The 26,450-nt window shown below is 36.5% G+C and overlaps 2 protein-coding genes across 3 annotated transcripts; one reads left to right on the top strand and one right to left on the bottom strand.

Moving 5' to 3' along the window:
* The first annotated feature begins 11,554 nt into the window (after positions 1–11,554).
* Positions 11,555–18,475, top strand: LOC110410182 (HCO3- transporter family). Of its 2 annotated transcripts, none has more exons than XM_021419773.2 (14): positions 11,555–12,312; positions 13,288–13,393; positions 13,488–13,570; positions 13,786–13,978; positions 14,108–14,246; positions 14,339–14,504; positions 14,630–14,796; positions 15,012–15,185; positions 15,312–15,407; positions 15,500–15,616; positions 15,725–16,044; positions 16,850–17,129; positions 17,669–17,806; positions 17,899–18,475. In XM_021419773.2, the coding sequence occupies exons 2-14, from the start codon at positions 13,290–13,292 to the stop codon at positions 17,920–17,922; spliced, it is 2,001 nt and encodes a 666-aa protein (XP_021275448.1). In that variant the 5' UTR covers positions 11,555–12,312; positions 13,288–13,289; the 3' UTR covers positions 17,923–18,475. The 2 variants fall into 2 exon arrangements, with proteins under 2 accessions (XP_021275448.1, XP_089638921.1); XM_089782795.1 differs by lacking the exon at positions 11,555–12,312 and adding an exon at positions 12,408–12,457.
* A 771-nt stretch (positions 18,476–19,246) lies between these two features.
* On the bottom strand, positions 19,247–26,117 carry LOC110410181 (potassium channel AKT1). Its single transcript, XM_021419771.2, has 12 exons — positions 25,788–26,117; positions 24,953–25,318; positions 24,425–24,482; positions 24,003–24,320; positions 23,117–23,362; positions 22,763–22,861; positions 22,464–22,496; positions 22,188–22,373; positions 21,151–21,345; positions 20,991–21,066; positions 19,875–20,462; positions 19,247–19,708 (listed from the first exon to the last, which is right to left on the bottom strand). Exons 1-12 carry the CDS (start codon positions 26,012–26,014, stop codon positions 19,374–19,376), a joined length of 2,727 nt encoding a protein of 908 aa, XP_021275446.1. The 5' UTR covers positions 26,015–26,117; the 3' UTR covers positions 19,247–19,373.
* Positions 26,118–26,450: the final 333 nt, after the last annotated feature.

The raw sequence follows: 26,450 nt of genomic DNA, 5'->3' as shown, positions 1-26,450 counted from the left end.
GACTTTCGGAAAACTTTTTTAAAATTTTTGTGCATATAATTACTATCTCACATTCAATAATTAAAAAAATTTAAATTATTTAAGAAATTCAAATGAATTTTTATTCTTTTATTGTGTTTAACTAAACTTCTGTAATTTTTTTTACGTTAAGGGAGGAAAATATTATTCAGATAGAAAATCAAATTACATTATTTTAGACCAAGGTAAGTCTAACTTATCCACAAATAAAGTAGAACTAATATGAGTAGGAGGATTATAAAAATATGGAATCTTGCAACCAACCAATTGACGCTTCTATTGGCTTCACGAAAAATGTGAGTGATAGAACAATTTCAATCTCGTTGAAACAATTCCTTAATGAGTCGCAACAGATTTACATTTGGGTTCAAAAAAGAGCATGGTTTTGATAAATTTTGTATAATAAAACATTTGACTCATTAATTGATGTATTATTTTCTACTTAAAGAGTTAAGTTTGAATCTCCTTTCTCTAATTATAAACAAACAAATAAGGAACAAAAAAAATAAAAGAATCAGTTTCAAGTTGAATATGTCTAAATCTTCTGTTCCAGCAAAGTGTGAGTCCTTGAAAGATAGCCCAAAGTTCAGCAGAAAGTGCATAAGAAATTCCAATTTTGAAGTAAAACCCACGAGCCATTCTCCATTTACATCTCTTACTAAACCCCCAATAGCAGCTAAACCTCGCCTTCCACTTGCACTGCCATCTATATTTAACATGACCAAATTTTCTTTGGGCTTCTCCCAAGTTATCATAGCTTCCATTCGTGCTCTTTTCTACCTAAAATGTCCCAAGCTTCCTTCGCTTTTGACCAGATTTGTTGCGTAGCATTCCTTGACCAACGAGTCTTCAAATACATAAAGAATGTATTTGAATATAATTCAACACCATACTAACCATAAAGAATGTATGAATATAATTCCCCCACGGTATATCTTCAAACATTATTGTACCAGACATATTTGTTTCCACCCATTGTTGCAAATCAATGTTGAAGAACTCACCATCAATGAGATCTGGTTTCACTTGTAACCAAGTTGCCTTGGAAGCATTACAAACTCTCAAGGCATGTAGAATATTTTCACAGAGATCATCACAGCGAAGGCATTGGGTGGAGGTAGCCATATGCCTGTGACTTGACTAATCTTTTGTAGGAAAGGATTCATGCAAAATATGCCATACAAAGAGCCAAACCTTCCTAGAACTCACAAGTTTCCAAACTTTCTCCCAATGATTTCTTCTCTGCAAGGAGTTGGTAGTTTGAGAGTCATAAGCTGATTTAACAGGGAAGTCACCGTTACTGGTTAACGTCCACAATTGTCACTGCAATCATCAATATTATATTAGTAGGAAGTGATTGTGAAATAAGATCAAAATCCCAGTTGCCATATTCGTCACAAAAGCTTCTAATTGGTAGCTCAGCTTCAACTTCTGTGAGTTCCCTGATGGCATAATCAATTAATGGCCGGCATGGAAGCCAATTATCTTTCCAAAATTTTGTATGGTGACCATTATTTGCTATCATACCGAGACCTCTAAAGAGCACTTCCCTGCTCTTTAATATATTTCTCCATACATACGAATCTGTAGCTTTAGCTGTCACCGTGAAAAAGCCCAGGTTTCTCAGATATTTTTTCTTGAGTCTATCTACCCAAAGGGAATCCCTGTTTTTCCGGATATTCCAACCAAGCGTAGCTACCAGTGCCAGATTAAATTTTCTTGTTTCATGGATTTGTAATCCTCCATCTTCTTTCGGCAGACATGTCTTGTTCTAACTAAGGGTATGGATTTCCCTTACACCACCTGCATGGCCCCAAATAAAGTCTCTATTCAGCTTGTCAATTTCACAAGCTATATTCTCTAGAAGAAGAGAAGTTTGCATGACATAAAAGGCCATCATGCTTGTAACAGATTGGACCAAAGAAATACGTCCTGCCATAGATAAGCACTTATTATTCTAGTTCTCCAATCGTCGCTTCACATTATTGGTCAACTATGAATATGTATCCCTTGAAACTCTACAATGGATTATAGGAGCTCCCAAATATTTGCCAAGATTCTTGGTCAGAGGAATTTTCTCAATATTACTCAAGATTCTTCCTTTTGCAGGGCATATGTTAACAGAAACTATGAGTCTTGATTTTTCAAGGCTTACTTTCTGACCAGAAGCTAGAAAAAATTTATTAATGGTTCTCATTATAGTCTTCACTTGGTTGGTTGTGGCAACTCCAAATACACAAATATGCGAGAGATGCGGCCCATTCCGTGTGAAGGTCCGGGGTTTCCAATGTCCCATACTTACCTCCTTTTCTATTAAGTGGGATACTTTCTCCAAACATAAGACAAACAAATACCGAGAATGTAGTAGATCTCACTGTAAACATTATTAATTCAATCCATTGTGAGGGAAGACCAATTTCAGTTAATACCTCTTGCAGAAAATCCCACTTCAATCGATTATAAGCCTTTTCCAAATCTATTTTAATAGCGAGAGCCCCTTCCTTTCTTTTCATATTTCTCATAATGTAAATAGCTTCTTGTATTAGGGACCAAAACCCTTCCGATTCTTTAACCACTGGCTCAAAGAGGAGGATTTTATGGAGGTTTTTGCTGAGGCGTGGGAGGAGAGTGGCAAGAAGCATGGAAAAAGTGGAGAGCTTTGGCAAAGACTCCGAGCCACAAAACCAACTATTAAGAAATGGAGGGCTGTAAAAGGAGATAATTACCAGCTTAAAATCAAAGCTCTAGAGGAAGAGATTTAAAGGAAGCTTCATGAGTGGCAAGCTAGCAGCAAAGGACGGTCATTTAAGGTTGAAATTGCTAAAATGAAAACTGAACTGTGGTCACCTTACCGCGCGAAAGAAAGATCTTGGCACCAAAAGTCGAGAGTAAAATGGCTTTTGGAAGGAGATAGGAACACCGAATACTTTCATGCAGTTGCTTCTGGAAGGAAAAGGAGGAATCAACTTGATAAGCTTACGGTCAATAATATTGAGATTACCGACCCTCCAGGCATTAGGGAGGAAGTGGCAAGGCACTTCGAGCATCTTTATGGACAAGGATAAATGGCTAAACTTATCTATTGGGACATTGAGCTTAGAACACTTTCAGTGCAGCTTTCCTATGATTTGGAGAGCTGGTTCTCTGAGGAAGAAGTGAAAGAAGCTATTTTCAGCTGTGATGGAAACAAAGCTCCTGGACCGGATGGCTTCAACTTTAACTTTCTACAAGCATAGTGGTCAAAGGTTAAAGGGGAAGTTATGTCTTTCATGAACAGTTTTATGACATTGGAATTTTTGATGAACGAATGAACACTTCCTTCATTACCCTCATTCCTAAGTGTGATAATCCTACAATACTTAAAGAATACAAACCAATTAGCCTAGTGGGTAGTGTGTATAAGATTGTTGCGAAGGTTTTAGCCAACAAACTTAGAGCAATCATTGAGCACGTCATTGGGCCGAACCAATTCGCTTTCATCAAAAGGAGGCAAATCACGGACTGTGTGCTTATTGCTAATGAGCTTGTCGACTGCCTTCAAAAAAGCAAAACAGGAGGGATTTTCTTTAAAGTGGACTTCGAAAAGGCTTTCGACAGTATGGTCTAGTCCTTCCTTGACTTTGTTATGGGTAAGATGGGTTTCGGTGAACGGTGGAGGAAATGGATCATGACATGCTTTACTACTGCTGCTGTCTCGGTTCTTGTTAATGGTTCCCCATCCCGCAAAATCAAACTTAGACGAGGCTTACGCCAAGGATGTCCTCTTTCCCCATACCTCTTTAACATTGTTGGCGAGGCATTTAGCGTGCTCATATACAAAGTAGCATCAATGGGGTTGTGTAAGGGAGTGGAGATTGGCAACAATGGTCCCACCATTTCTCACCTGCAATACGCAGACGACGCCATGATTCTGAGTAAACCAAACATTGAAAATGTGCTGAATATCAAGAAGGTTCTACAATGCTTTCAGGTTATCTCTGGCCTTAAGATCAACTTTCGAAAAAGTAGTATTTTCAGCATTAAGGTGGGAGACATGATTCAAACTTGGGCGGATAAATTTTCATGTTTGGTTGGTTCCCTTCCTACTACTTACTTAGGCCTTCCACTAGGGGTGAGACACCACTCCACTAGTATCTGGCGCCCAGTGATTGATCGATTTGCTATGAGACTCGCAGGATGGAAATCCAAAATGCTTTCAAGCGACGGTAGGGTTACCCTGATCCAATCAGTCCTTGCAAGCTTTCCGATTTACTTTATGTCCTTATTCAAGATTCCTGCTGGAGTGAAGGAGGAACTTGACAAGATTTAGAGGTGAGTCTTGTGGGGCGATTCGGATCAAAAGAGGCGTATACACTGGGTGAATTAGGAGTCAGTTTGTAATCTTTGAAATTATAAGGGACTGGGTTTTATCGATCTTCGGTTGAAAAATAGAGCTCTCTTGAATAAATGGCTTTGGAGATATGGTGAGGAAAAGGAGAGTCTATGGCGCTCAATGATTATCGAGAAAAACGAGGGGATAACTTGAGCTTACTACCTTGCAATCCGGACGGTAGGCATATGTCTACCATTTAAAGAACATTACCTGTGTACTTACCCCTTCGGGGAGCTTCTCTTCTTCTCTTTGTGCAGCTATTGGATACTTGATTAGTAACGGTGCAAACATTTACTTTGGAGGATGAGTGAATTGATGGCATTATTCTTAAAACAGCTTTTCCACGCATCTTTGCTCTAGCCACAAACAAAACCGGTAAGGTATGTGAGTTTGGCTTTTGGACCAACCAGGAATGGCGATGGCATGTTGAGTTGCGAAGAAAAGTTTTTGATTGGGAGAAAGAGGAATGGGAACAGTTCAAGGACTACTTGCAGGGAATCCAGCTTGAATCGGAGATTAAGGACAAACTAATTTGGAAGCTCACTCCAAATGGTAATTATTCTATCAACTCCTTTTGTAAATCTGTTCTAAGTAATTGCGACACAAACATTGAATTGTGGAAGAATGTGTGGGCTGGATTAGCTCCTCCAAAGGTAGAAATATTTGTATGGCAAGTACTTAAGGTAGGTGGTCGTTAAAAGGGACAACTGTCAAAAGAAACCTTATACAACTGGAGGCATCCTTGTGCGTGCTGTGCAACAATGAAATTGAATCTGTTAATCATCTCTTTTTCACCTGTTTTGAATCTTGGAGATTGTGGTGCTCATGGTGCGATGATTGGAATATCTCTACCAGTATGCCAAATACTGCTATCGGGTTTTTTAAGGCATGGAACTCTCTTCACGTAAGTATTTCTAAAAGGAAAGTGTGGAGAATGTCATTCTTTATCATCACTTGGTCCATTTGGCTTTATAGAAATGAAACGATCTTTGATGGAAAACCTTGGGATCTTGCAAATACGATGGAAATCATCAAATTGAGGTTGGCATGGTGGGTCAAATCCAAATGGCCTGATGCTAATGCATCCATCACTAACATTGCTAATGACCCATCCTTTACTACTGCCCCCACTTCAAGGAAGGGAAATAAACCTAAGGTTCAATGGGAGTGTCCTCCTGAAGGTTGGTTCAAGTTCAACACAGACGGAGCAGCTAGGGTTGTCGAGGGCTTCTTAGAATTGGAGGAATTCTACGAGATGATAATGGCACTGTTAAGCTTATTTTTTTTCAAGAAAGCTGGATGGGTTGATGCTAACCTTGCTGAAATTTTGGCAGTGAGAGAGGCCGTGATTTTGTTTGCAGCCTCCTCGTGGGCGAATTCTAAAAGCATCATCATCGAATCTGACTCCAAAAATGTTGTGTCTTGGGTATCCAACCCTAGTACAACCCCATGGCTACTGCGACAACTTATTCTTTAGATTTGCTCAATCAAAAACAGAGTGGCTAGTGGCTGGCAGATTAGGCACATGTCAAGGTCATGTAATGAGGCTACAGACAACCTTGCTAAATCAGGGGTTGATTGAATTCATGATCATCTAAGTCTTTATCTTTAACTGCTTTGGATAGTGCACTCTCTTTGTCTGCTGCTTCTTGTTGTTGGGTTTTAATGCATGCCTCTGTGACAGAGAGCTTTCATGGGCTGCTATGCTCTAGAAAAGTTTACGACCTGCAGGAGGATGAAAGACTCACATTGGTTATGTTCCTCTCTCTTACTTTTCCCTCTGCCTCTTTTTGCTTCAGGCCTGGTTGTGGTCTTTTGCTTGTTTTTTTGCTGTCAAATCTCTTGTACAGGATTTAGTTTTTGCTGGTCAATTTTTGTACGCCAGCTCCAGAGAAGGATCCTGGTCTGAATTTTCCGGTTCCCTCTCCTTTTGTGTAAATGGGTTTCCCCTTTTGAATAAATCACCACATATTTAATCTTCAAAAAAAATATTGTCAGCTGTTTGTCTTCCGGGAGTAAAACTACTCTAATATTTTCCAAGGTGCCCATCCAGTATGCCTCAACCTATCTACCAAAATTTTTGTGATTAGTTTGAGAGGTACTGAGAATAATGGATAGACCTAAACTGATTAATTTGCTTTGGACCTTTGACTTTGGAATGAGCGTTATCAAAGTATGGTTCAGTTCCACTGGAACTGTCCAATAATATAAGCATTCTGAACAAATCAACTAGATCTTTTCCAATGTGTCCAATTATTTTGAAAAAACTTGAAGGAAATCCATCCGCTCCTGGACTCTTATTAGGACTCATATTAAAAATTGCATGCCTAACCTCATTACTGCTAATTGGTTCAAATTATACTGACCACTGCTCATCATTCAAATTCCAATCCATTTTGCTGGCAATGGGTTTTGCCTACATCATCAGTATAAAGCTTCAAATAGAACTGAGTTATCAACGCCTCTAATTCTTTTGGTTCCGAACACCATGAATCGTTATCTCTTTTGAGAGTAGCAATTTTCATTTTTTCTTTGTCTGTTTTTTACCATTGCATGGTAAAACTTGGAATTCCATCTCCATACTTCAACCAATCTACTTACCATTTTATTGCCATAGTAACTCCTCTTGTAAAGTGCTAGATTAAACTCTTCCACCAGAATGGTCTCTAGATGTTGAAGATAATCATTAGGTCCCTTATCTAATTGGCATTGAATGCCTTGCTCCATTTACTTAAATTTGTTGCAAGGTTTCTCAAAGTTACTAATATATCATCTGCTTCAAAATTCCAACTCTCTATAATAATCTCAGAAAAATTAGGATGAGACATCCATGCTTCCTTAAATCTAAAGTTCTTCATCTATGAAGATTGAGATGGGAGTCAAGATTATGTACTAGTTTCGATATATGATCTAAGTGTGTCCTTGGGAGATTCAAAACATATGTGTTACGGAATAGACTGCACCAATCCTTATTTGCTAACGCTCTATCCAACTGAACTTGGGTATAGTTTTGACCATCTCATTTATTGCACCAAGTATACTTCGAACCCGAAGCACCCATATCAAATAGGTCACAATAGCTCAAGCATTTTAACATCAAATTACAATTCGACAGGTTAACATTTTTCCTTCCCTGTTTCTCTTCAGAAGAAATTAACTAGTTAAAATCTCCCATAACCAACCACGAAAAATTATGTAGATTGCTTGCCATATTTAGAGATTACCATAGCTTGCTTCGCTCCTTTGCATCAGGATTTCCATATATCGCAAAAAGAAGCTAGTGGCTATTGGAGGAATTTACTAATAGTTGTATCAATTGAGCGGAATTAGCCATAACCTCAATCTCGAAATCCAATGATTCCATAATATCAAATTCCTCTGCAAATCCATCCGCTTCAACACAAAAAAAATTGTAAATCCATACAGCGACAAATCTTGTTTGCTTTTGTACCGGAGATACGCGACTCCAATAAATCAAAATATGTAGAGTTATGCAATTTAATAGGTATCGAATGTTTATAACATATCTATGAGAGGCAACCCTCTTACATTCCAACTCATAATATTTAGCATTAAAAAATCAGGAAAAAAGAAGTAATTAGAGAAAAAACTGTTAAGCAGAATAACCCTCCACAGCTCCCGCTTCTAATCTTTCTACATCCATATCATCAGAAGTATTGGTATTTTCAGTGTTTTTGAAAATTCCTCAATCATCATATCTTTCCTCATTCTTTGCTGCACCATTAACCCCTATCCCCAGTTAACACCGTGCTTTCATTTCATGAAGATTGTTCGTGTTGTGATATATGCATATCCTGTTCCCTCTGGTTTATATCTTTGCCCAAGGTAGTATTCTTTCAATAGGAACTCCACTTGAACATCCCTTGTCCTTATTCCATTCTTCTTATTTTGTCTTTTAATCATCTCTAATAGGGCTATGTTGACTATCTCTAAATTTGCTCTCTCCTTTGCAGTTTTGGAAGATGAGGCATCGCTATTCGACACCTGAGCTGTTTCTTGCAAAATTTCTTCAATGAGGCTTTCGTTCATATTGTCATCTTTTGTTTATCAGTCTTTCATGCTTTAGGATCAGAAACTTGAAGTTCCAAGGTCTCTAGTACAATCTCCCTATCATCTTGAATATCAGTATCATGCTCCAACATAACAAAATGTGACCTAGATTGCCTTCTTGCTGTAGTTGTATCCTCCTGTTTCCCCACCTTCACCTTTGTAGATGGTCCTCTTCGATAGTCCTTTGTAGCCACCAGCTAGGGTCCAAACTTCGATGTCTCCTAATCCTTCTCTTGGGTTTTCTCTAGTTTTGTTTGTTGTTGTACATGTTTCTCAGTATACTCTTCACTTACTCTAAGTCTTTGCTCACAACTATTAATATTATGACCGAACTTACCAAAGTGAAAGCAAAGTATCCTCAAACGTTCATATTCAACCTTCTGCCATCTGCCTCCAATGAAGATTTTTGGAACAAGAGGTTTGTTCAGATCAATCTCAACACACATTCTAGCAAACTTCCTTCTAGTTGCTTGATAAGCGGTTCGGTTAATTTTCAGGATTCTTCCTAGTTCATTGCCAATCTTAGCCAGAACATCATAATCATAATATTCAAGTGGCATTCTTGGTAAACAAATCCATGTAGCCACTGAATCAATAGATGCATCCTTAGACCTGAAACCAGGAGTCCATCTTCTAATTGTCGGATAATGATCTACTATGATCCATGGGCCATTTGTTAAAACATGATAATAATAAGATTTCTTATTAAACTTGAAACAATAGAATCCATTATCAAGATCTACAACTTGAAATTCCCCAACCAATGATCATAATTGCTTGGCTTGATTATAGAGATAAGTATAGCTAATGTCCCTTCCTAACAATTTAACAATTAATGTCTTCCTCCCTGGCTTACGGATCCGTCTCTTCTCTTCTTTGGTTAGCCTTATGTAATGCCTTCCCTAGTCAGTTTCATCGGAATCATCCTTTGAATCTGGTTCATCCACTATTTCTCCTTCCTCTGATGTATCATCCTTATCTGCGATGTTTTCTTTGGTGGCATTCATAAGAGCATTACGATGGGACAGATGTGGAAACTCTGCATGAGTTGAGCATTGATTCTGCTTATGTGTGGCAGTCTGTAAATTCTACAGAGAGGAAATTCCATCTTCGATTGAATCTTTTTTGAACCCACTTTATCAGACAACAACATTGAATCGCCTCTTGCTTTCGGTGGCAGATCTCCTACTGAATCTGCCTCCATGCAAGACAGCAGCTACTAGGTTTTTTCGAATATTTTGGTATATTTTAAATCAAATATATTTTTATAATTAATAGTTAATTAATTATTATTAATCAAAATGACATTTATCATTTTATGACATATGATAATGTGACATGATGATGTGAAAATAACATGAACATGTGATTTTTTGCGTTCCATATCGACGTTGCATAAACATAAAATGACAAATGACATTTTGATTAATAATAATTAATAAATTATTAATTATGTGAGCTTATTTAATTTAAAATAAAAATATATGAATTTGATTCAATGCGATAGAATAATAAAATTTTGCTTAAATTTTCTTCAATAATTTAATAGCTTTCTCAAGTATTACGTCATAAAAAAACAAGCATAAATAATTAAGTAGTTAAACAATGTAATTTTTATTAAAAGAGAAAAATAAATATACCTTGTAAAATGAGTTGGAGGCTTTCATATCATAAATCTTGGAGTTATTCTAAAATAACTATCAATTATTTTAGACCTCTGATTTTTATTTGTTAAAATAATTGCAAACAACAGTAAATTGAGTAGGAAAATGAATTCACCTGAGAAATGGAAAGAAGTATAGAAACATTGGGCTTGGTGTCTTTGGGAAAAAGTCAAAAAGTTAGATAATGTTCAATAAATTGAAGAAATTTAATACTAAAAAGTTGAGAACTAAATTTTTACATTTTTAAAAAATTGAAATACTGAATTTATGATATAAAATTATTTGATTTGTTACTGAAAATTAAATGTAAAGCAGATTTTTTATTAAATCTTTTGAACAAAAAAGTGATATAAATTTTATAAATATTTTGCACAAATAAAAGTTGAAAAGGAAAGAATATAAGATTAATGTAATTACATAACATATTTTTACTTAAAAATAAAATTGACTTAATACATTAAGTAGCTTTTAACTGCTTAAAATTCGGAACACCTTTTTTTTATTGAAAATTTGGCATTAAATGATTTCTAAGATTACTGTGAGACAGTTCTTATGCCAATCTGGAAAGAGCAAACTGAGAGTTCATCACAAAACCCAAGGTGAGCTAAGTCAATAATTACCATAAATTTTGTACAACTAAATATGGGTACAAATAAATATACCTCAGGTTGACATGAATTAAAAATAAATTTAATTTATTCTTAAAGTGTTAAAAGGGTTCAGCTTCAGAGATGAACCCCGGATTACTCAAATTTAGATATTGGCTGATCAGCTGGACTCCACCCCGTATGAATATCAGTATCAAGGGTTGTCACAGACACTGATTCAATGACTGCAAACTTAATCATATTCCATAGCAGGATTAGCCAAAAAAAAGAAGAATGAAACCATGATGAAAATGCAGAGATATGGACACACAACAGAACTGGGACCTCAGCCAACTGCTGAGAAAAGTTTGACTGGTCATCATGTGATTGGGTGAATGTCAGTTGGCAACTGACCAAAGTTCCAAAATGTATTCCCTCTTTTCCTCTGTCTGTCAAGAAGGAAAAGAAAAAAGACAGAAAACTAAAGCTTGGTCTCTTCATTTCAACGCGGTTATTGATAAGGAACAGGAACAAGGGTTCCCTCCAGTCCATCTGGCAAAACCAAACCCTTTACGCGGACAGATCTTTGAATTCTTATGCCCTCCTCATATTACTAGCGTCCCATATCACAGCAACGTATTTTAAGCATTTTTTATATGTTTCTTTTTTTTTTTTGGGTTCGCTAATCATTAATTTCTTGGAAAATTCCTAGATTTTGCCAGCTAATTCATATTCCCAATACATTGCACTTGGAGAATAAAACTATATTTTCTCACATTAGATGTTTGAACATCTCCAGTTTCATGCTATTACTTTCCCAATAATGGGTTGTTGGTGCCTCGGACAAATTTTTAAGCATAATTAAACATGGTATTCAAGTTAATTAATATTCAATATTGTTCTACTCCATTCAAGTTTGTCTATATAGAAAAGAAGGGGAAGACTATATAGTTCAGTAGCCAATGGATTACATGATATCTAGATTTCCCATTTAGATTCCTTTTGGTGAACAATATATTCTTTGTTTCCTCTCTCCTCATAATCTGTTGATTAATAATGCGTTTAGGGGTTCTTTTAATTTCTTAAAAAAATGTATTTTTGCTTAAATTTATGCAACTCTTATTTCTGTCATGTGAGTATACCAGTCTCTGTCACGGCGTTTACATTCTAGAGAATGGACAAAACCAGAATGGAAATTCCTCCCGAGTTCGCCTAGGGTCTGGCCCACCGAGACCACGCCGCGTCAGCAACGTCCCAATATTAAGGGTCCACAAATAGAAGTGGACCCCGCAAAACCCGCTCAGTGTTTAAACTAACCGCTGGCCTCTCTCTCCGACACCTTCAGAAATTTGCTCTCTCTCGTCTGTGTTAAGAGGAAGAAAATAAGCGCTGTCATGGTGTCATTCAAAGGAAAAATATAGCAAGTTTGATTTTGATTATTTTTATTATAGTTGGTTTTTTTTTTTTGGCTTTTTATAGGAGTCTTAAAGAGAGAAAAGAAAAATCTGACCTTTTCGCTTTCCCAACCTCCCGGGGAAATCTGAAATTTCCGACCACCTCCCTGCCTCGGAAACTCTGTCTCCGGAGCGGGAGCTTCGAGGTCCGTAAAGTTTTCTTTTTCTTTTCCATTTCATTGATGATAGATGCCGGTGTAATGAGCTGCTTTTCCCATTTCATATAAGATTTTTACGTGCATGGGAGCTTGAAAATGGAATCAAAATGAAAAAAGAAGAAAACCTTGAAATGTGAGATAATGTTTGAAATTCCTTTTGCTTTATTGTCAAAGAAGGGTCATTCAGATCTTTCCATTCATCGAAAATGTGTCTCTTTTTCTTTGTGTACAATGAGAGAAGAGTTCAATAGCTGAATCTTGATTTCCTTGCTCTGTTTCATATTTTAGATTTCATTTTCACCTTTTTTTTTTTGTTTTCCCATTTTAAGAAATTGTGAGTAAAACTATTATGCTTTGTACGATGCAGAAATTTTGTTTTAGGCATTCTGGGTTCTTTCAAAATGAAATTTTTATTCTGCTCTTTTTATTTTTAATAACAAAAAAAAATCTTGCAGAATTGGTTTTTTGTTTCTTGGACATTCTTGGATTCTTTTATCATTCATTCTGCCATATACCATTCATCTGAAAAGTTGTTAATATTTTTATTGTTTTATGAGATGTCCAATAACAGTTCGAGCATGGGCAGATCAGACGAGTTTTATATATTAGATTTCTTTTGGATGGTTCTGCTTATAAAATATGATGTTATTACTTGTAAACTACCAATCACATGTATCCCATTAATTTTGGTAATTAATTCTCTCTTTAACATGTAGTTGTATCATGACTCTCTTGCTTGTTACTGTCTATTGGTTTTACATAAAATCCTCATGCATACATGCATGCATATATACATGCATACATGTTCTCCTTAATAGGCTATTCATGTGATTTGCCAATTTCATAGGGACAGTTTACACATTACATGGTTTCTTATCTTGTGATTAAGAGGGTGTTAGGATATCGGTGTTGTTGTCATTGTTGATTATAAGATAAATGTAATTCTTTTTTCTCTTGAATCAGTTATGGAAGACATCAGAAGTCCATTCAAGGGGATAATCAAAGACATCAAGGGAAGAAGCGCGTGCTACAAGCAAGATTGGGTCAGTGCACTTTGCTCAGGCTTTGGGTATGTTCTTTTTTTGATGGTTTTGGTACTACTTTATGTTACTCTGGTGGAGATATTCCATTTTGATTCATATTTGGTTTTATATTTCTATCAGGATATTAGCTCCGACTACCTATATCTTCTTTGCTTCTGCTCTTCCTGTTATTGCCTTTGGAGAGCAATTGAGTCGAGAAACAGGTACTGCATTTTTTGTCTCCTTAAAATGAGAATATCTAAAAGCCAGCATGATCTAGGATGAAGTTACGTCAATGCAAATCATCTTATGTCAAGAATATTAATGCTGGATTTTATTACCAAATCTCATTTATCCCCTCTTCTTTCTTTCTTTTTTTTTTTTGCTTTTTTGAGTTTATGGCTTTTCATGAATGAAGACTATATTTTCCCTGTTTTAGATGGCACCCTCAGCACAGTGGAAACGTTGGCTTCTACAGCTATTTGTGGAGTCATTCATTCCATATTTGGTGGGCAACCTTTGTTGATAGTGGGTGTTGCAGAGCCAACAGTTATAATGTACACTTATTTGTACAGTTTCAGCAAAGGAAGGCCAGAGTTGGGCCGGGAACTCTTTTTGGCTTGGACTGCATGGTAATGGATATAATTTCCTCTTCTTTTTTTCATTTTGTAATTTTAAGCTTAATTTAATATTTTTCAAGCTTCTTGATTTGGCAGAAATGTTCTTATTGTTTAATTTCTTTCTTTTGTTTTTCTTCCTAGGGTCTGTGTATGGACTGCTCTGCTGCTCATTCTTCTTGCTATATTCAATGCATGCACCATAATCACCAGATTTACAAGAATTGCAGGAGAGCTTTTTGGCATGTTGATAACAGTTCTTTTCCTTCAAGAGACTGTTAAGGTATTGAATGACTTATGCAACAAACAAAATGTGAGGTTTATGATGACAGAACCCTGTGGTTTGACCCTGATAATGATAATGTTGGATCATAGGGGGTGATCAGTGAATTCAGTATTCCCAAAGGTGAAAATCCTAAGTTGGAGAAATATCAGTTCCCCTGGCTATATACAAATGGGTTGCTGGCAGTCATTTTCTCATTTGGGGTTTTGTTCACCGCCCTAAAGACACGAAAGGCAAGATCATGGTGTTATGGAACAGGTACATCAACCAACTAACCGACTGGGATTGACTGATTTGATAGTTTCACTACAAATTCTGTCGTGGATTTAATTTATGTTCCTTTTTCTAAAAAAAAATCTTATATTTAACGGCTCTGGTTTCAGGTTGGCTTCGAGGGTTTATTGCAGACTATGGGGTTCCACTAATGGTCTTGTGTTGGACAGCACTATCTTACACAATACCTGGAAAAGTTGATTCTGGAGTTCCCAGGAGGCTGTTCTGTCCACTTCTATGGGAACCTGCATCATTGCATCATTGGACAGTGATAAAGGTAGGTTGTGAATTTAGTAATTTGTTTGTTCCCTTTTCAGAGATCTTATGTTTTTTTATATCTTATAATTTGACTGTCTCTAAAATCTATAACCATAAGCTAGAATCTAGGAGGATTTTGTTGAGGATTTAGAGTATTTGTTCAAAGCATACCTGATTTTTCTAATTATTTGAGACTAAAGATAAATTTGTACTTAATCATATCTCTTAATACAGGATATGGGGAAAGTTCCAATAGAGTACATCCTTGCAGCCTTTATACCAGCATTGATGATAGCAGGCCTATACTTCTTCGATCACAGTGTCGCTTCACAGATGGCACAACAAAAGGAGTTTAACCTTAAAAAGCCCTCTGCTTACCATTATGATATCTTGTTGCTAGGAGTTATGGTACTTGACTGATGCTTCCAACCTACTCTCTCTCTGTCCTCCCCACCTCCCCCAACAAGTTATATGTTCAAATCTATATTTCCAACTATTTTAGGCTTAAATGCTTCTTGCCAATCATGGTTTCAGACTTTGATTTGTGGCTTGCTAGGACTCCCTCCTTCAAATGGGGTCCTTCCACAATCTCCCATGCACACTAAGAGCCTTGCAGTTCTCAAGAAGCAGGTGGGATGCTGTACTTTTTTAAACTATTCCCTTAATTTTTATATAATTCCCATTAATGTGGAATCTTAGACTATATAACCCATGAATTGCAGTTGATTCGGAAAAAAATGGTCAAAAGTGCCAAGGAGGGCATGTTGCAACAGGCAAGCAACTCAGAAATTTACGGAAGGATGCAAGCTGTGTTTATAGAAATGGATGCATCTCCTGCTGTAAGTATTTTAGGCTTACACTACTGCTTATACTATTTACTCTCTATGCATGCATGAAGGCATACTTGATTGCAAGATTCACTGAACATAATATGGATATTATCGCAGCTTATGTCAGTAGATAAAGAGCTGAAGAACTTGAAAGAGGCTGTGATGAAAGGTGATGATGGGCAGGATGCAAAAGGAAAATTTGATCCTGTGAAACATATTGATGCTTATTTGCCTGTCAGAGTTAATGAGCAAAGAATGAGCAACCTGTTACAATCAGTACTTGTGGGACTCTCAATGTGTGCTCTGCCTGTAATAAAAAAGATACCTACCTCTGTACTCTGGGGATACTTTGCCTACATGGCCATTGACAGCCTTCCAGGGAACCAGTTCTGGGAAAGGATATTGTTGCTTTTCATCACTCCTAGTAGGCGTTACAAGTAAGTCACTGTACCTTAAAAATAACATAAATACAACACAGGCATTTTATGAAATGATACGTGGTGATACAGCTAATTTTATGGAGGTTTGGGAAATTTCCATAATTTAAAATATTTCTAGTTTCTTTAAGTTGCAACTTAGGCAGACTATCTTGCAGGAAAGAGGACTAATCTATTATCTCTTCTGAACTACAACAAATTAAGCCTTTCCCTACAAAATGGGGTTGGCTATACTGATCGTATTGTGTCCTTTTTCTCTATTTAGGACCATATTTACAGTAAGCTCATAGCACTAGACCTGTCCACAGGCTGGGCCCCGGACAAGATTTTTGAGGCTTGGGTCAGGCCCAGATCAGTCCGAGATATTATTATATTTATTATTATTTAATTTTAATACTGAAATATTTTTAAAAATATTGAAATGTTAATATAAAAATCTTTTAAAATATTTTAATATTAAATATAATTTAAATAGTTGGGCCAAGCTGGGCTCGAACCTAGGTTTAAGAGTGTCAACTGGGCCCAGCCTGATCAATGGACACCTGTATATAGTATTGAAGTCCTTTTTATTGTTCTTCTTGTGCAGTGTAATAAAAAATTTTTAAACACAGCCTCAAATGTTTTAAGTGTGTTTACATGGGTAATACATTGATGTGGTGTATAAAAGGTGTAGTCTAACTTTGATAACTAACTGAATGTGACGGTTGATGTGGTTTTGCATCTTATATCTTTGTAGCAGTGCTGTAATTAAAAGTTTATGCTTTCTGTCATTAACTCTTCTTATCGGTGGCATTTGGTTGAACAGAGTCCTGGAAGGTGTTCATGCATCATTTGTGGAGTCGGTACCTTTCAAGTCCATTTTGCTGTTTACGCTCTTCCAATTTGTATATTTTCTAGTATGTTTTGGGGTGACATGGATACCTATAGCTGGAATACTGTTTCCACTGCCGTTCTTCCTTCTCATCAGCATCAGGCAGCACATCCTTCCAAAGTTTTTCCATCCCGATCATCTTAGGGAACTAGATGCCGCTGAGTATGAAGAAATTGCTGGTACACCACGAAGAAGCTTAAGTATTTCAGTCAAGGTACATCTTATTTGGGTCCTTCCCCTTAATTTTCATTTTGTGCTTTTAGAATTAGACCACTTTTTCATTTGGTAGTAGTCATTACACTAATAATGAGAAAATAAGTTCTACTGTAAGTAGAGCACTAATATTCCTGACCTGTAGTTCGGTTTTTACTTTTGATCATTTGAACCTGCTACAAGTTTTTTTTTTTTTTCATTGTTGATTTCTTTTGGGAATTTAATCAGTCTATAGCTACTGACAAGTTATTTGGACTACTTGATAACTTTTTTCCTTTCCTGGCATAGTTTCAGCTATGTTGACACATTTTATGCTTTTTAATCCTGTGGGGAAATTAATGTTTGGTTTTCACCTGTCAAACTAACTGGAAAGAGTTTCCTCTTCGTAATTGAAAATTTTCTGTGTTTTAGCATAGATGATACAATCTTCCTTTTGTGCTCTAGCCAGTTCAAAATATAAGTGTTCCTTTGATTTTAATGGCGTTATACTTCTTTCTTCTCTATATGCACTTAAATTCACAGAAAATATTGTGTAAACAGGAAGGGGAACGACCTGATTCCAGCAGCGAAGGGACTGACGATGACTTTTATGATGCTGAGATATTGGATGAGATGACAACCAACAGAGGAGAGTTGAAGCTTAGAACTGTAAGCTTTAAGGAAGAAAGGTTATACCAGGTATATCTTGAAATTTCCTTTTTGTGCTGTGCTATTTTATTACCAGATTATAGTTTATTTATCCTTATGCTTGAATATGGCATGGTTTACAGGTTCATCCAGAAGGAAGTGCCTGAGCTCATCTGGAACAACATTAATATTCAGTGTATGATGGCCTGGTATGATGAGGATTGCTAGTCTTGATTATAATCCTGCGCCTGATTGAAGAAACAATCACGGTCCTAACAAAGAAAGTCTGAGAATGTTGCCTTGTATAGCCAGTTAATCACCCAGAAAAATCCTGAAAAAAAAATTGACAGAAAGAAATTCAACTGTTCTCTGGTGAGAGGAAGAAATAGAGGAATGGAAGCATTGAACTGTATTTTCACCCCTTCTTTGGTTTTCAATTTTTCAATCCTTAAAAATTAGTCATATCTGCTAGAATATTAACAGTGAGGATTGAGGTCAAATTGCCCTTCAGTCATTGCTCTTTTTTTAGGCTAAGGAGATGGGGGAAAGGGGAGGAGGGACAGATTCTTTTCGTTGCTAAATAGATGAGGGGATGCCATGCTTTTCATGTTAAAAATTGGAATGGCCAATTCTTTCATTTGTTTTACTTTAGTAGAATTATTTTGAACTAGTCATAGTTTGTCCAGACTAACATACTCTTATTGAATCATGAATATAGCTTAATTTGTTGAGCTCTATCCGTTTACAGTATTCTCATTTGTTCATGCTTTTTCCATTGTCTTTCAACTTTCAAGACCAACAGCAAGGCAGAAGAGAATGTGCTGGATAATATTGAATTGTGCACACTATTGTTTCTTAGAATCAGTAATGCTAGAAACATAACTTTTACTAACATTTGCACCCAGATCTTTTTATTAAGAAAATTAAAAAAAAAAAAAACCATCATTTGTTTCTAATGCCATCAGCATCTGCACTAACAAAACACAAATCCATCATAAGACTTCACTTCAACAAGGAACTATGCAAGACCTGGAAAAGGAAAGTTTTATGATGTCTAAGCCTCATGGAAATTCACCAAATTTTTGAGCTTATCCTTGCTGCAAACAAATTTCTCTAAACAAATAAGAAATTTGTTTCTTTGCACTAGTTATAAATTATAAATTAACTCTACTAATTATATTTATTTCAGTCTTAACTTAAATCACATGGAAAGTTTATCAATTACCAAAAACAATCATAAGTTTAGAATACAAAAAAAGAAAAAAAATCAATTGAACTAGTACTTATATAGTTATTATTTATTAGTTTTTGTCTATCTGAATCCTTATATAAGTTCAATTAATTTTTTATTACTTTCACTTAATACTTTATATTGATAAAATGGTAAATTATTGTACCAAGAATTTATACCATTTTTTTCTTTCCTCAGTTTCACTCTCCTTGCCCCTGATAATATATAGGAACCCAGATTGGGAAAATGAAAAAAAAAAGACTGTCCTTTTTTTTTTTTTTCACTATGAGGAATCAGCTATATGGACAAAGATATATGGAAAAGAATCATTTCCAAAGCTTAAATTCCTTTAATGGTAATACAGTAAGACATGAGAAAAGGATAAGTTTAGATGCCACCATAGGTGCTGGATGCACTGCTTTGAATTGAACCTTTAATATACTGGCTTGTTGGAATTTCATATTCAGCACTTACAAGAACAAGATGATCACCATCTCTGATAAGCTCTATATCATCAATTTCAGCACCTACTTCTGTCATAACTCTAGTTAGGGAGAAGCCAAATCTTTGGGCACCAATATCCAGAAGTTCTTCCAAGGACTTTGGCAAAAGAATGAGCTTACTGGGAACTTTACTTCTTTCAGGGCAACTGATTGTGACTCTAGCCGAATAGTTGCTTAAAGGTGACAAAGCTGGAAAACCTGCTGCTGAAGGACTTTCACCTGCATAGTTAAACTTCAGTTTCAACAGCTTTTACCCGATATAAACAGATAGTAATTAAACTGCTAAAAGGTTTTGCCAAGTAGATACTTGATAAAATAAATTTTCTTCCCTAAAGAATAGTATTAACTAGAGTCAATATAACAGGAAACTGAGATGCATGCTCACCAGCATTGGCAGCTGATATTATACCAAATAGTGAATTGTGGAAAGTGTTTGCTTTTCGCCTTCGACGGTTGTCCATCCATGTCACCTCTGGAACTGGTGGCACAACTTCAGAAATATATGAAGATATTGTAGGCTCGCTGCTGTATTTGGCAATGGTCTTCCCATGTGAGGCTACTTTCTTCTTTGGAATTGTGACAACTGATAATTTCTTGACCTCTGGTTGGTTTTGCAATAATGCCAATATCTCTTCATGGCCCTGATGATCTGCCAAAGCCCTTGCTGTCCATCCATGGGAGTCTTTCACATCGATATCAGCTCCTTGCTCTAATAGGAACCTAACCATTTCAATGTTTCCTTCACAAATTGCAGCATGGATTGGTGCAGTTCCGTTGCTCTTGGCCTGGTTTACATCCCCTCCATACTTGACAATGTCCTTAAGTGAATCTAACCTGTTTTGTTCAACAGCAGAGCAAGCAAACTGACCCACATCACCAGAAGATAACGTTGCACCATTATCTATCAGAAGTTGAATCACAGATTCATGCTTCCCCATTATTGCTTCCCACAATGGAACATTCCCTTCGGCATCTGCATAAGCAAAAGTAACTCTAGTTTAAGGAGGAACATATGAAGAGAGATTGAAACAGGAAAAAGCAATACCATCAATAATACTGTACATAATGGAAGAAAAAATTCTGTTATAATGTAATAAATTTCAGAACAAGTCTTAACTTTACAAAAATGTAGTTGATAGTAAATATTTAGAAATGTATTCAATAAGAATAGTTCAGGCCTTCAGGGGAACGTGACAGTATGAAAGCCAAATAACCCATAAAAAGGAGAAAAAGAAAATGCAACAATGAGTCTAGTATCTTCTTTAGAGTAATTCTCTTGGTAAAAGCAAATTAGTGGATATTTTTTATTTTCAAGGGAAGGCATTCTTGTTGAAAAGGAGATAACAAAAAGTTAAATCTAGTTCTCCAATTTCACAAGTATAATTTTGTAAAGTATGAAATTAACTGCCCTGGAAAGAAAATAGGGTGCACATATAGAAGAATCAACAAGAAGTGAAGGAGAAAATAAGAAACCAAAAGAATATCAGAGAGTAAATGATACCTATAATGTTAGGATCTGCTCCATACTCTAGAAGCATAACTATACAATGCTCACTTCCATTGGATGCCGTGATATGCTGTTTGTTAGAAACCTACAGAAGGTTAAAGGACATATAAAAGATACCCAACACACACACATATAAAGGGGGAGGCATACATACCAGTGCTGTTCGCCCATTATTGTCCTGCTCATTTGGATCTGAACCACGTTTCAGCAACTGCTGCAGCAATAAGTCATCTCTTCTGGCTGCTGCAAAGCATAAACTAAGAGGCAAATCCATTCTACCTCTTGCTAACATGTGCTCCGTCTCATGCAAAATTGCTTCCATCACTGGATCATTGGACTCCTTCAGATGCTGCATCACCAAGATTAAGTGAATCAGTTAGCGGATTTCTCCCACAGATTTTCTTTTACCACAAGTCTTATTCTTTTTGGTTCATAAGATTTATTTAATAATGTGAATTGTTTGCATTAAGCACAAACTTGAGGAAGAGGGGCATAATAACAGTATTAGACGAGGGCAACATATATATATATATATATATATATCTCACTAAAGGACTATAAAGATCACATGGATGTTTAGAACTTGGCTAATTACAATTTGAACAATAGACAACAAAATTTGATGTATGCTTCACGTGAATATTCCCAAATAGAATCTAATATTATATTCATAGATACATGAGCAGATGAAAATGTTTATGCTAAAAGGAAACTTGATGTATGTCTGAACTCCCACATACATCCTTTGGTAAACTTTTCATGGATATACCAAATGCAAAAAGAAATTCAAATGTGAACCATCAAGTAACAAATTTGATGTTACGTCGGTCGGTCTGTTTGAGCACGGTGTGGTAATTGGTCATAAAGATAAAAGATATTATTTATCTGACTTCTGAGTCCAGACTATATAGAAGGTTGAATGCAAGAATTTTATCCATATAAACAAAGAACTGTAACATTATACCACCAAAAACCTTTTGAAGTAGTAATAGTTTTTCAAATAGCAGTCTGAATATTCCAACTAATAATGAAGATTTTGCATACAGTAGTAGTCATTGTCTCATGCAAACAATTTCAGTGAGATAGGAATCTTCTGATAATAAATGGCTCTACACTTAACAATTCAACAATGAAGAAATACAAAGAAATAGCCTAAGCGAGATTTGGTCAGTCAAAAAAACAGACAAGAACCTGAAGAAGATTGTTCATGATTATTGTCCCATCTCCAACATTTGCCTGAACAATATTTAAAAATTCATTGCGGTTCAAACGAAGCAGCTGACTCAATCGTTTGGTCCGAACTGTAAACAATTGTGGCCTGTAACAAAGCACTCCTATCTCACCAACAACATCTCCAGTGGTTCCCTCGTCAATAACCTGCAATGATCCATTGCAATACAAAATATGTTAATAAGAGGCAAGCGCTTTTATGTGATCTGGTGAAAATTATTTGCATGGTAAACTTGCCAGTTCCGCTCCATTTCTTTGCACAATCAGTTCCTGTCAAGCACGCATACAAGTCAGAAGCTAAATTTCTCACAGAGAAAACAAAATCTTTTAACTTTTTCTGTGAACACGGTCAAACATTCACCTTCACCATTTCTCTTTAAGAAACAAAAAGTGGGGGGGAATCTTCTTTAATAGTTGATCCTAGCCCTATTTACAGTAACACTGGATAGACACTAATTTCCTGCATTCGGATACCAATGTACACACACAAGAAATGAAGCAAAAGATGGAGGAGGCGGGGAGGAGGGAGTTCTTACCACAGCACCAGTCACCAATATGTACATTTCTGTAGGCCCTTCATTCTGTAAAATCACATCTTCATTAGGAGGATAATACTCGGCTTTCATCTCCGAGACCTTCAAAATACAACAATTTAAGACAAGTCAAAATAAACTCATCTTTATTTACACATAGAATTGGTTGGTACTTGGATATAGAGTAATTTAAATTTTTCTGTATGTTGCAGCGAGTAAATTCTTCTTAAATTGTGGATAGAACAACATTACTATTTTCTTATTCATGGCCAGAAGCTATCTTTTTAGAACAGGATAGGTCTTTCAACAGTTGATTAAACACTACAAACAAAGATAAAGCATTGATAGTAGATTTACCAGTTGGAAAAGTAAATCGTTTGATACTCCACGGAACAAGTACACCTGATCAACCAGTGAATAGAACAGAAAGTGTGCAATGCTTGATCTAATAGCTTTAGGAAGGGCATCAATAGTCTCTTGCTGCTGCACCCCTTCAGAATCAGTTCGGTACCTCAAAGACAAATGATCAAGCATCTGATCTTGCAGGCGAACTGGGAGTTGATTCCTTTGGGCAAAATTTGAGGCAGCTTGGATGTTTTCTCTCTGGAAAGGGCCCAAAAATGATATACTCAAAATCACTCTAATTGATCCGCTGAGACAAAGACACATGCAGAAATACACCATGACTCATTAATTAAATATATTGCTTATAGAAGCTTGAGAACTTGAAAACAATGCTTGAGGTGTTCTAAAGATTCTAGAGCAACTTATGTTGCCTATTGAAAGTGGCAATCAACAGAGTACATTTATAATACAATTAATCCAGATTAGTTGGTGAAATCATTCATATGAAGCAGATTAGTTGGTGATAACGCTAAACTTGTTCAAGGTAGTCTAATCAAAACCTTTAAGCATATACAGCTAACCAACAGTTTCCACTCTGGAAGGACTGAAAGAAGCTTAAATCTGTTCTGCTTAAGCAAATGGTGTGTTGAACAATTTCATATACACAAAGTTGCAAAACAGAAATGAGGAACAATTTGCAAATGTATTCCAGAGATAGCTGAATTCAGTGCTTAGAGAAAGTAAACTGGTCCTAGCTAGAAACGTTATCCAGAAAGGAAGTGCCCCCTCCTAGTTGAAAATGATCATTCAAACAATGAAGAAATCCCAGTTGAATGATCCTCTAGAAATGTTAAGAATTCTAAAATTGGCACAAAATAAGACAATAGAATTTACTCACAAATTTTCTAGTTCGACTTGCTCCATGGACAATCAAGTTGGTCATATTTCCCACTAGGTATGCTTGCAGTCCAAGATTAAAGAGCAAGTAGAATATGTCGAATGCCATCTCCTTTGAATTCACTGGATGCAGATCACCATAACCAGTGGTTGTAAGAGTGACTATGGACCAGTAAAATGATGTTATATACCGGTCCTGTAACGGCAGTTGCTTCCAGTCCTCTTCGTAAAGATGCATCCATGCCCTCCCCGGGTTATGATATTGAGCAGCCATATAGTAGAAGATACAACCAGCAAAATGAGCAGCAAAGAGAGTAACCTGCATTGGACATCAGGAGCCTGGTGACACACATCATATTGAAGAATGAAGAATCTCCTCTCTTACAAGTATTACAATGTTTCTCTCTTCTAAGAAATACTCACGCAGAGCAGCTTGAGGCATCGAACCCAAAAATAGCTATAGTTCTTATCTTTCTCCAACCTAAAACAAAGGAATAAGGTTGCTGATGTTAGTGAATAAAAACTATTGTTCCAACCCTCACCTAATCAATTTTTTGGTTGAGCAGTTCTTGACATAGAACCAAGGTCTCCTTGACAAAGTGGTCTAGTTTTCAAATATCGACTACCTTTTAGTTCTGTTAAATGTTAGCAAATTTTAGTGCAAATATTAGTGGGCTTGTGTTTTGTCATCGCTTTTAGGTCAACGACTTGCATGTGAAGCCATTACTAACAGCTAAAACTTTTCTGCTGAATACTTTTTCGCAAGATATATACAAATCGGACATCTCTTTGCATAAACTAATGGGTCGGGAAGTCCTTTATGTGTATTCATAATTCACTTATACCTAACTATGAGATTAATCACACCCCGTGAAGTGAACTTCAATTCACTCTCAAGTCATTAGGAAATTTTAACTTCGAGCAAATGAGATGATGATAAAACAAAGTTACCTGGAAAATAATTGACTGACTCTACGAAGACGCCAGAGACGTAGCAAGGTAAGTAGACCGTATGATGGAAACTGGTGGGGCAATATATCCCGAGCAATTTCAGCAGGGACGATGGAGATGACATCAAAAAGCAACCAGGTACGTGCGTATCTCCAAGCAATCTCTTTGGGCTCATCCACCAGTAGATACGAGGTTTTGTCAAGGTATGCTACAAAGAAGGTCAATACAATGTCGATGGCAAAAAATGCGTTGACAACGTTGTCTGTTATGGAGAGAGGGTGTTCAGGTTTCTCCAGGAACCCAAATTCAAATGGAGAAACCCATGCTGTGTAGAACACTAGAAATACCAGAAATGTCTCCCAGCTTCTGCAAAATTAGAGGTTGCCTTACCTGTTAGAGCATTTCCATCCCTTGAAATAACAAATTAATCAAATTTATAAGCAGAAAAGGTATCATCATTTGAAGCCAAGAGTTTCAATTATAATTTAAGCCTTCTGAGAGAGGAAAGAGAAACCTTAATTTAAAGTCATCAAATGTCAATAGAAGAAAATGTCAGGTGAAAGTGATACATTACTTCTGCAAGTTAAGCAAAAGGAAAACAATCAATTCTGAAAAAAATTTATGACAATGAGACAAAATCTAGTTGCAAAATGTGAATTCAGGTGGAAAAGGAAAAGGAGATGATGAAATATTGGATCATTTTAATGGCTTTCAGTTATTATTTTCATTTGTTTCGTACCTCGAAAAGTAATTAAGAAAAGAAAGAAACAAAAGCAATGCAACTTGTGCATGGATACAGAAGGGAGGGGGAGAAAGGGAAATGCAAATGTAGTACCTATAGCGGGGATCAAAAGGGGAGAGAATGAAGCGACGAAGCTTGACCTTGCGGTTACTACGATAAGGGCCAAGAGAAGGCAAAACGCCTACGCTGAGGCTATATTGGCTACCTTCCTTTGACAATGAACGTCGATCACCTACCACTTCTCTCTTACATGACCCACCTTCTTCTTCTTCTCCTCCTCTTGTTCCACAAAACAACACTCTTTTCTTCTTACTCGGCATAGCTTCAACAATATCCGCTGCCCTTTCTCTCTTTTGCCTTTTCCGTCCACAAGTCTTGCTTTCTGAATCGTGGTTTTCCTCTCTCCAAGTTCCCACCAATGGTGATTCTGAAATCACGCGCCAAGAAGGACTTCCGGATGGTTTATATAAGGAGCGGTTCAAGTAACTTTGAAGCCACTTGTTTCGTTGCTACTTTGGTTGATAATTTAACAACTATTATTACCGTACTTAAAAGAAGAACAAGGTCCAAGGTTCGAGTTACAGGTCCTCCTAAAACCTCCTCAGATGTAGTTAGGTACTAACAAGATCTCTGGAAGCTGCTCACTAGGCTCCTTTTACGTAACTCGCTAGTCGCGGGCCTTCGTTTTTTGTGTGTGTACTTGGTACGTTTCCGGGGTATTCCTACCTTACTTTCCGCTGTCCTTTGCCTTGTATT

Source organism: Theobroma umbraticum, unplaced genomic scaffold (genome assembly GCF_002168275.2).
Source record: "Theobroma umbraticum cultivar Fairchild unplaced genomic scaffold, ASM216827v3 scaffold_56.0, whole genome shotgun sequence".
In the NCBI taxonomy this organism is placed as follows: Eukaryota; Viridiplantae; Streptophyta; class Magnoliopsida; order Malvales; family Malvaceae; genus Theobroma; species Theobroma umbraticum.
Note: the sequence above shows the minus strand (reverse complement) of the source record. Positions and strands in the feature narration are given on the sequence as shown.